The following is a 10,799-nucleotide window of genomic DNA, read 5'->3' on the forward strand; positions in this document are numbered from 1 at the left end:
GCTTATTGCTCATGGACCTGATGCCTGTCTTTTGTGGAAAGGAGAGAAAGAGAGTGGCTCTCAGCAGCCAAGTGAAGTAAAATTCACTACTAACATGGACAAAAAATTCCTGACAATAAGGTCCTAAGGTGTTGTTCTACAGATTACCCAACAAAACAACAATATATTTAACACTAAACTAGACAAGGCTATCAGTTATAGAAATAAGTAATACTGGGGTTAGCAGTTATGTTAAACTAATTGGACTCTTCAGATTTTTCATATCATGCACAAATACTGAACTGAATTAAAAGGACAGTGCTTCAGACAAGCAGCTTCTAAAACCACAAGTATTTACTTGCTCTTACTAGCTATCAATTACCTTATTTTCTAGGTATCAAGTTTGCTTAAGCAAAGAATGCAAATTTGAGGGTACAAATGTAACGCTGGAAGAATTTCAGCTGCATCTGATTGCCATGTCACTGATTAAACCCATTTCCCAGCTCCAGCTGTATGACATGTACTCAGATGACCCCTAAAAAGTTTGACTGAGCTGTTAAAACCTCAAGCAATAGTCATCATATTATCTCCCCAATCTCTTCTGTGTTTTCTGTCTCTTTATGCTTTGAAAGAAGTCTTTATCATTTGTATAATCTGATGCCGAAAAGCACAACTCCACAGCCTTTCTCATCCCTGTCTTAGCCAGCAAAAATGCACACCTTATCATTTGTATAATCTGATGCTGAAAAGCACAACTCCGCAGCCTTTCTCATCCCCCTGTCTTAGCCAGCAAAAATGCACACACACACATTCCAAAAAAAACTAACCAAATTTACCACTCAGATAAACAAACTGAACTGTGGCTACAAGCACAAGACATAGAAAGACACTCTTCAATACCACTTCTACACCTGCCCTTTTGCTGATTGAGGTCAATTCTCCTGACATAACAAACTATCAACCCTTTCCTCTAAAAAAGCCTACTTACTGGAAAACCAGTGCACATTTAAAGTCTGTTCTAAGCAAGGCAGCTCCTTTCACCCTGTCTGTTTTCAGCTGTATTTTCAAAACCTCTTTTCCTCTTTCTGGGGGCTGTATTTAATTTGTCTGCTTTCTGTTATTTTGGCAGACAGGACAGAAGACTGAAACCTCAGCTGATCTGGGCTGACACAGTTTGTGCTCTCACACAAAAAGTGAGATGGACTGGGAAGGCTATACCAAATAAAAAAATCAAAGCCAAGAGCATGATCATGCTATCAAAACCCACTGCGCTATTACCCACCTGTTTCTTATTCATCTCAACAATCATATTTTTCGTTTGTAAATTCACCACTTTATATTTCTGTCTACTGAAATTATTGAATTCAAACCACCCCAACAATCTGTAATCTTTACAGTGCTACAAATCTTTGCCCCACTTTCTTGAAGCAGAATTTTACAGAAGAACAACCTTGGATAATGAAATGCACCTGAAATGAAAAGCCTGGAGAGTAAAATAGGATGGGCTGCATTAAAAAAATATATGGTGCATAATAAAACAGCATCGTAGAACATTTTCTAAAGATTTGTAGGGAAATAAATATAACAGGAGCAAGACTTGGATTCCATTACATATTCAAGAACATTACAGAGTACACCATCTGAAGAGAAGTTGATTAATGGTGTACTTGCACACACATCTTCCCCAGGAACGTTTGCTATAACACTCATGTCCCTTGGTGCACCTCTCACATCGACAAAGTTATTTCTTACACTGCTCTGAGCTTGCATGCTGCTCCTGCACGGCACTGCTGAAAGCCTTAAGCAAATTTCTAATCCAGTGGTCACAACCTGTACTTTACAAACCTATAAAGACATAATTATTGCCTTTAATGGGACTACCAGTGATACACAAACATGTGGGATGGGAAAAAGCCTCTGGTGGCATGTGGAAGAGCAGTTAGAGATCTTTTGCTCTGAAAGACAAACAGCACATACACACATGTTAAACTCACATATAGTTCTACTACACTCAGCTAAACACCCCCATTTCCACTGTGCTAACTTTCCTCCATCCCACAGAACTCGAGGTTTTAATTCTGCTTTCACTACAGGAGTGACTCTTTCATACAACTGTTAAGACATGCAGGTATCAGACACCCACATACATATATACCTGCTCTTCCTAAAGACTGATTTATTAATGTCCTACATCAAACAGGTGTAGGATGAGGGGATCCTACACCAAACAGATTCTCTTGAGAGGATGAGCACGTGCTTTCAGAAACAACTGCTTAGGTTGCAGAAGAACACACACTTTCAAGAAAGCACGATAAATATCTGCATCTACAGAGCATCACTGAAAAATTCCTTTATTTTTAGCAAGAGGGATGAGAAGTGAAACAAAAGTAAGAAACGAGTTAAAGAAGCAGCATGCCGTCAGTGGCAGCTGAAGAGCTTTGAAAACACAGCAGTGCCTTCCCTTCCCGTGAAAAACTGAGGCCCGACGGAGACGTTTCCTCTTTGCGACGGCCCCGCAGCCCGCGGGTCACAGCGCGCTCCGCACTTCCCTGCGAGCGGCACGGCGGAGCCCGCCCGGCCCCGCGGCACCTCCGGGGCTGCCGCCCTGCCCCAGCCCCCGGAGCCAGCCCGGCTCCCCGGGGCCTCCTCCCGCACCGCTCCTGGTGCTGTGGAGCACTGGCACCGCGTTCCCTCCACCGCCTGGCAGCTGCTGAACGAAAAGAAGCGTTTCCAAAGCGGATTTGGTTCAGGTTTGACACTGAAAACTGCCTTATAAGGTATAAAAGCCCGAAAGCAGGAAGAGGCTTTGACAAAACTAAGGAAGTTCCTCTGCGCCTGCTCGATGGAAGGGGAGGGGTTTTTTTCTTCCACAGAGAGAAGTAACACAGAATAAATGACATTATCCGCACATTAAAACAAAAAATAAATACACACGATCCCCCCAGACGGCGCCGGGCAGAGCGGCGACTCCCCCGAGCCGGGGCATCCCAGGGGCCCGGGGCAGCCGCGGGAGCCGCGTCCCCGCTCGCCTCCCCCGGCCCCGGCCGCCGCACAAGGTCCGCACCCCGGCCCGGGACCGATGGGGGCGGCCCCGACCGGCCCGAGAGCAGCGAGCGGGGCCGCGCCGGGACACGGCTGCTGCCGGGCGGAGAGCGAAGGACGGGGAAGGGAAGGCGGCGGGATGCTCCCCCCGGCCCAGCCCGGCCCGGTCCATCCCTCCCAGCCCCGGCCCCGCGGCGGCTCGGGCGCGGCTGCCCGGCCCGGCAGCGCGACCCCCGCCGCCATCTGCAGCAGCATCGGCGGCGGAACCCGCCCGGCCCCGCCCCGGGCGGCCCCGAGCTGTCAGCGGCCGTGTCTCACCCCGTGCCGCAGTCCACCACGCAGGCCGGGAGCCGCCCTGCCATGCTGGTCGGTAGCGGCGGTGCTGGGGACGGCGGGCAGCCCTGGGCTCCGGCGGGGCTCGACGGGCTGCGCTCGGCGGCACCGAGGGACTTCCGCAGGGCGGGCGCTGCCTCCGCCCCCGCCCGCTCGCTCGCTGCCCGGCGAGCCCAAGATGGCTGACCCGCCCCGCCCCGTGACGTGCGGTGGCGCGGCCTCGCCTGCCGGGCGGAGCGGGCGAGCGCCCTCAGGGCGGCGGGAGCTGCTCGGTCAGTGATTGTCGTGGATATAGCACGGGGTCAGTCGGGCTGGAGAGCACCCCCGAGGTCACCGGGTTCGACCAGTGGCCGCACAGCACCGTGTCAAAACAGAGCATGTGCCACGTCCGGGCTTTCCTTAAACACCTCCAGGGACGTGGTTCCACCACCTCCACGGGCAATCACAGAACTGTTAGGGTTGGAAGGGACCTGTGGAGATCATTCGGTCCATCCCCCATGCCCAGGCAGGGTCACCTGGAGCAGTGACACAGGAATGCATCCAGGTGGGCTCGGAATGTCTCCAGTGTGCGAGACTCCACACCCTCCCCAGGCAGCTGTTGCAGGGCTCTGCCACCTTCGATGTAAAGAAACTCTTCCTCATGCTGAGGTGAAACTTTGGCCAGTGCTCTTCATCCTGTTGCTGGCACCACTGAAACGAGTCTGGCACCATCCTCTTGGCACCTGTCTTTGAGATATTTATATGCATTAGTGAGATCCCTCTCAGTCTTCTCCAGACTAAACAGGGCCAGATCCCACAGTCCCTCCTTCCTTGTAAGAGAGAAGCAACAGACTCCCCTCATCATCTTTGTCCCAAAGAGGGCAGGAGACAATGCACTGTTGGGGTCAGATATTCAGGTGCACAAAATATAGTCTGTATTATTCTCTTTCTCTCTTTTTCTGCCTTCCACAACCCTTCAGGCTTTGAAGGACAGAGTGCTGAGCACATCAGGTCTGGCCCAGTCCTTGCCCTGTAGTGTACTGCAGCCACACACTACTTTTTGTTTGTTTTCAAAGTAGCTTCGTGTTTTAACAGTTCTCATATTGGCTATTTCAGGTATTTTCAGTCTTTTGCTTGCTGCTCCTGCCCTGGCAATGAGAAGTAATTGGATGTCAAGCTGTGGACAAATTTGGTAGTCGATCAGAATGAGTAATTGTCAGTGGGTACTAATGGATCTTAATGGCTCTAATATGCATCACCAGGGGTCTGCACCCCACAGTCCTTGTCCCAGAGAACTGGAGACCCAGTTAAGCTCAGCTCTGGCCCTTCAGATTTTGTCTGAGCTAAGCTGTCAGTCTGTGCTGTCCTCATCTTGCTTGCTGCCTTATTAGACTTGCCTTGTCCCTTGTCCCTCTGGTGTCCTCCACACTGTTCCTAGTCCTGGTCTGACATCCTGACTTTACCTTGGAGCTGTGTGGCTTCAGGTGGCCCTGTGTCCCTTAGGGAACCCTCCAAGTACTGTCACAGTGGTCTTGCTTCCTTCTTCAAGCATGTTCTCCTCACCTGGTTTCAGCTATCTCTAATTAATAGCCTCTTAGCCCTTTTTCACGGGAGGGATAGACTAGGGTCAGTGCCAAAGCAAAGGAAGGCCTCGGTAGATGCCCTTCAGGATGAGATAGGAGAGAGCAAAACCATCCCTTTCAGTAGCAGCAGCCAGGCAGTTCGTTTGGGAAGTTCAAGTCACCATCTGGCTTCTGTGGGCTGCCAGATCTTCCTGAGGAACATAAGCAAGGCAAGGAGATATTGAGAATATTAACATTTTTATTTTAATGTCAAAGCAAATTATGACTAGAACATTATGAGACGTTTTACAGATAATGAAAGGGATTTCTGCAGGATATTGTGTAGCTTGTGAGCTGTGCTGAGCTAGAATATTAAAGATGAGTATCTCTGAAAGCTTTTCAGAGAAAGTGCAAATAGCCCTTTCCTTTGTATGTGCTGCTGTGTGTGCATAGGTAAATATTTATCTAAAATAAATACAGTTAGGATATAAACTATCATGTGGACTTTTCACTCTCCTCTCAGTTTTATTACGTGGTAGTCAGGGTTATACATGCAGCAGGTTCAACTGCTGCATCTGGCAGATGGAATCACGGAATGAGAGAGCAGCTTTGGGCTCCAGCTGCTGGAGTTAAAGTATCCTCCCAGAGGAGCACAAAATAAGGTCCAAAAACCTGGGGCATGTGGAAAGGATGGAGCTGGCAGGTCCTGTCCAGGCCATCCAGCACAGAGGGGATCAGGACCAGAGTTAATTTACCCAGCTGCAGTGAGATTTAAACAGAACAATCATTAGTGTTCCATTGCTGGCCAGCCTTTATTATCTAATATTTCCAAATAATGCTCTTGATTGGTCTTATTAACCTTAATAGCAAAGCCAAAGGGCAGAAAGTAGAACTGTAGGCTGTAATAGTGTGCTGGAGACTTTCTGCTAGCAGAAGCATTATTTCACTATAAAACTTTAAATCACACCCAAAAGCACTTAGTGTAATGCACTCTACAGAAAATATCCCGTTGCTGAATTTATCTTTTCCTCCCTGTGAGTACAAGTGTTTTCTGGGAAATGGCGGCGCTGAGCAGAACAAAAGGGTTGAGCAGAACAAAAAAGTGCTTCAGATCATATGGAAAGTGAAACAACTCTGTTAAGCAACTCCTTTGCAATCTCTTGCTATCAGTGTGTGTTCTTCCTGAGTCTGCATGAAGAATGGCATTGAAAAAGAGCAGTGCTGGTGCATTTTAATGTACTGAATTACAGTGGCATTTACATTTGAGGACCAAAAAGCATAGGATTTCTCTCAGTATCAAGGTGCCAAATGAATCACAGTTTTGCAAGGAAAGGGGTTGAAAGACCCTGGCCATGAGATCTCATGTTTCCTTTTATTAGCCTTGCCAGATGCAGTTTTCAGATGGCTGTGGACTCAGGCACCAGCCCAATAAAATAAAGGGGCAAGATTTCTCTTTAAGCAATATTATCTCACATTGTTGGACCATAAACACAAGTTTGATATATTAACTCATCCAAATTCAAATAGATCAATCTAGGTTTCAATACTGTCTTCTGTATAGACCTTTTGTAGTTTTATGCATTGGCATCTAGATTATCTTGGTGGATATTTTTAGCACAGAAGTCTTGTGCTTAAATTACAAAATTGAGCTTATAAAGCTGAAATTCAGATAGATCCAGCAGGACTGCTGTGCTGATTGGCGTATTTCTTTCATGGAAATATTTTCCAACCTTTACATCCAACCTTTTGGTACAAAAGCAGTAGAAAAGCCTACAGTCTGTTTTCATGGTGTAATTTTCTGAATCTTTTCATCCTTATTTGGCCAGAAGTCAGTGAAAAGCTTTTCATTGTTTCAGGGTATACCAGAAACAACATTTTTAATGTGTAGAAGAAATGTCTTAGTATGTTCTCAATCTTACCAATGGAATGGAAGTGAACAAAAGCCTGAATTGCCTTTATCTGGTACCATCCGTGGAAGTGTTCAAAAGGCATGTGGATGTGGAACTTGTGGACATGGTTTAGCTGTGGGCATGGTGGTGCTGGGCTGGTCTTAGAGGTCTTTTCCAACCTTTATGATTCTGTGAATTCCTATACAGCACACATAATCCAGCAACAGCATCCTTCAATGATGCACCAAGTCCAGCATTTGTAAGCACAGTTGGATTGCAGGTGATCTTCTCCTAAACATCCATGATAACAGAAGTAATTACCACTGCAGAGCATCCTCCTTCTGTTGCCATCTGCCTCCAGGGAGTTTACAATGTAAACACAGAGCAAGGGAATGCAGATGAATACAAATGGATAAGGAATGAGAGGATTAAAGTCAGGAGGAAAGTATTTCTATTAATCAACAGGTAAACAGAGATGCAGTCTAACAGTTTGATTCAGATGGAAGGAATTTGCAGACAGTTTTCTGCAAGTGTTACACAAATCAGTCGTGGGGCTCCAGAGTTTCCCAAGATGTTTTGTATGGTTTACCAGCTACAGCAATGATAAGTGTTAAAATTTCACACAAGTACCTCAGCCTGAAGAGGTGTGTACCTAGACAAAAGCATTACAAATCCCTTGCTGAGCTGTGTGGGAAGATTTTCAGCATCCTGCTCCCTCTGGATCGTTTTCATGCAGTTAATGGCCTGCCCTTGAACATGCAGAAAGAACAACACTGTAAATCCATATATAGATCCAGGCCTGGGAAGTGCAGTAAAGTGCAAGTGGGAAAAAAAAAAAAAAAAAAAAAAACAAAAAAAAAACCAAAAGGAAGTTCAATATAAAGAAGGATTTTGGAAATGCCCAGGAAGGCTGAGAATCTGATGCCTGGATCAGTATGTTGCCATTCAGATTGGTATAAACTGAATTTAAAAGGCACCTTAATATCCAGTGTATCGCACTGAAGAGCCCTTAAGCCCAGCTAAACATGACAATAAAAGCTAGAGAAACAGCCAAGACAAATCATGTCTAGGTTATCTATTAGACAACATTGCTTTATTGTTAAGTATTTATTACACAGTACACTGCTTAATCACTTAACCATCATGTTCTGAGTATTTTAATATAAATAAGTTCTCCAGTAGTTGAGAGAATATTACAGAGAGCTAAAAATACCCAAAACATTTTATCTACCCAGATAAAGGATGTGTGTAGATTTCCTCCAAGAAGGGCCACAAGCAAGATTACAGTGTTATTGGTTGATTTTGGCATAGCTATAGCAACAGCCATATGGGAGGCATGTAATTTCATGGAGCTGCACATGGTGAAGTCATGGCAAATTACCAGGAACTCATTTGATGTGGCTGCTCTCCAAGAGTACAACGTAGATCAACTAAAACCATTAACTTTCAAAATATAATTAGTCCATATTTTTTTCTAAATGAAGGATGGGAAAAAACCCAGCTATAATTCTTGGTACACTGAAACAAGGTGTGTAAGGAAGACAGAAACTTATAAACTGGGGCTTGTTTATGTCCTTGGACTATAATGATGATAACATCACTATTGCTTGTTTTATTTGGTAGGAATAATGGCAAACTGCGTATCAAAGACAAAGCTGGAAAAAGAATTTGTCTGAAAATATGATGCCTTAAGAACTTGATGTTCTGGGCTGAGGCAAAATCTGCAGAAATTGAGGGAAACTGCATTCCTATTTACAGCTTGCTTTTCCATTCAAAATTGGTTATCTGCATGCTGTTATTCTGTTCTTTCTCATAGCATCTTAATCCTTTATATTGCCACTGAAAGTGAACTAGCAGAAGGATGGCAGCAGAATCCCTACAACTGCAAAGAAGGGCACAAACCTCTGCCCTGGAGTTGTATCTGTACTGCACAGGCTCCACACAATCACACCTGGGAGCCAAGGAATAGCAGTGCATAGTTTGCCCATGATCAGAAAATCTGGGCTTCCTTGTGTAATAGAAACATTCTGATGTGTTCTCAGTTGCACCTATTTACTTCCTTGGCTGGAACAAATGTGGATTGTTGCCTTTTTCATGCGACTTATGCACTTCAACTGAACTGAGAACCTGAATCAATCACAGCTGTGCATGCCTGACCTGCATCAGCTTCCACTCTCACTGTGTCATGAACATTAATTTGGGTAAAAGCCATGATAACTCGAAAATTTGTGTAAAACCACCGTTTTTAATTTAGTAGTCCTTTATTTTTTTTTAATATGTCAGCAGTGTGCTAAATAAAACCAAATAAAACCAGTGTGTCACCAGTTTGCAGTTTAGCAGGTGTTTAACTGTTATGTGAGCTTTTCAGCAGAGCACAGAAGCCCACAAGGGTAAAACTGAGCCTTAAAACAGTGGCAAGTACCAGATCAAGAAAAACTGAATTGGAAAAGAGGATCAAAGTGAACCTAGTGGGTCATTTCACAAGAGAAGTAGCATGAAGAATCATAGAGAGTGCAATGGCACCATGGGTTTTTTTGCTACCCAACCATTTGAAACTGCAAGTAATTGAATGTGTGACAGGTAAACAAATGGGTTTCTGTTCTGAGACATTTTTCTGGCTTTCACCGTTGCTTATCAACCTTTGAGAGGGTTTGGCTGCTAATATTTGACTTCTCATTCTTAATGGCTTTTCATAAGAGGATTGTTTAGAAACACTCATATTTTATGTGTTTGTATTTCTCCTTGGTGTGTGACTTTTGATAAAAATATATTCTCTTCAGCTGACCCAAACTGTTGACTCCTCAGATTAGCTTTCAGAAGACAATAGATGTGATAAGGTCATTATATCACATCTGTGGTTATTGTGCCACATTACTCTTATTGTATTTACTTCAAGACAGTGAAGGGAGGAGAGGAGGGCTAGGAGGAGAATTTGGAACTCACATGGACAGGTATCCTTCTCTGAATATAGCAGGGTGCTGCTTGAATATATGGTATCAGTCAGCTGGGTATTATAGCATCTACAGCTCTAGCAGAGAAGCATGGATAAGCACTCTCCAGTTGTCTCTAGACAAAATGGGACATAATTAAAAATACTCCTTCTGATGGGTTAATTTGTTTGGCTGCCTTCTTTTTAGCAGGATGGGGAATGTTCTTTCACAGAATAGGGAACGTTCCCTCCACCAGAGCTGGGGGAAGGCAGTGAACAGCTCGTGCAGCATCTTTTTCAATTATCACAGCTATCTGCAGTCCAAGCTTCTTATTAAGATGTATGATTTATTTAGAAACAATATACAATACCACTTAAGTTAGTCAGCAGTGGAACACTTTAAAAATACTGTGTTCTTCCATAAGTGTATAACTCAATCTATTTCTAGTGACAATGCTGCTTGCATACAAAATGGAAACAATTTCAAAGCATTATTTTTGAATGCTGGGTGCCTCCATACAGGGTTTATTGTTTCTATTTGGCAGTATATAAAGAAACTGTTAACTCATTTCTGTAAAATTGCTTGTCCTGCTCAAAGACCATAGGAAATTTTCCTGAAATAATACCTTAATGAATCACCAAAAAGTATAAAAGCTGATTTGCAGTTCTGCAGTGCTGTGTCTGACATTGATCATGTGGATGTCTTTGAAGAAGGCCACAGCCAATTTTTAATGATGTGGTTTTCACATGTCCAGTATCAAAAATATATCCAAACTAACACATTGTATCCAAGTGTTTCTCTCACACTGCTGCTCTAAAAAACAGTATTAAAAAGCAAACATTCTGGTAAACTATGCTAATGATATGTAAATTGGATGAAATATTCTAGACAAACATATTACATTAATTATGTTAGTCCTTACTGTGAGAATAGGGGCATTAAAATCTCTGCATGGAGCACTACATGCCTGTTCAATTTGGTGTGCCATCCTAACAAGCCAACAGGCTTGACCTTTGTGAACAATACACTTTGAAACCTTTTGATCTAAAAATAATGCACCAGCAAAGCCCCAAACCGGTAGCTCT

General features: G+C 44.2%; 1 protein-coding gene across 1 annotated transcript in view; it reads right to left on the bottom strand.

Annotated features, from left to right (window-relative positions):
• Positions 1-3,533, bottom strand: part of ACTR3 (actin related protein 3) — a 28,685-nt gene extending 25,152 nt beyond the window's left edge. Inside the window, exon 1 of the mRNA XM_041408423.1 lies at positions 3,340-3,533. Coding sequence (XP_041264357.1) covers positions 3,340-3,383 — 44 coding nt within the window. The 5' untranslated portion in view covers positions 3,384-3,533. The remainder of the gene's footprint in view (positions 1-3,339) is intronic.
• Between the last annotated feature and the right edge of the window lie 7,266 nt (positions 3,534-10,799).

This window comes from Onychostruthus taczanowskii, unplaced genomic scaffold (genome assembly GCF_017590055.1).
Source record: "Onychostruthus taczanowskii isolate IOZ18803 unplaced genomic scaffold, ASM1759005v1 scaffold10, whole genome shotgun sequence".
Lineage (NCBI taxonomy): Eukaryota > Metazoa > Chordata > Aves > Passeriformes > Passeridae > Onychostruthus > Onychostruthus taczanowskii.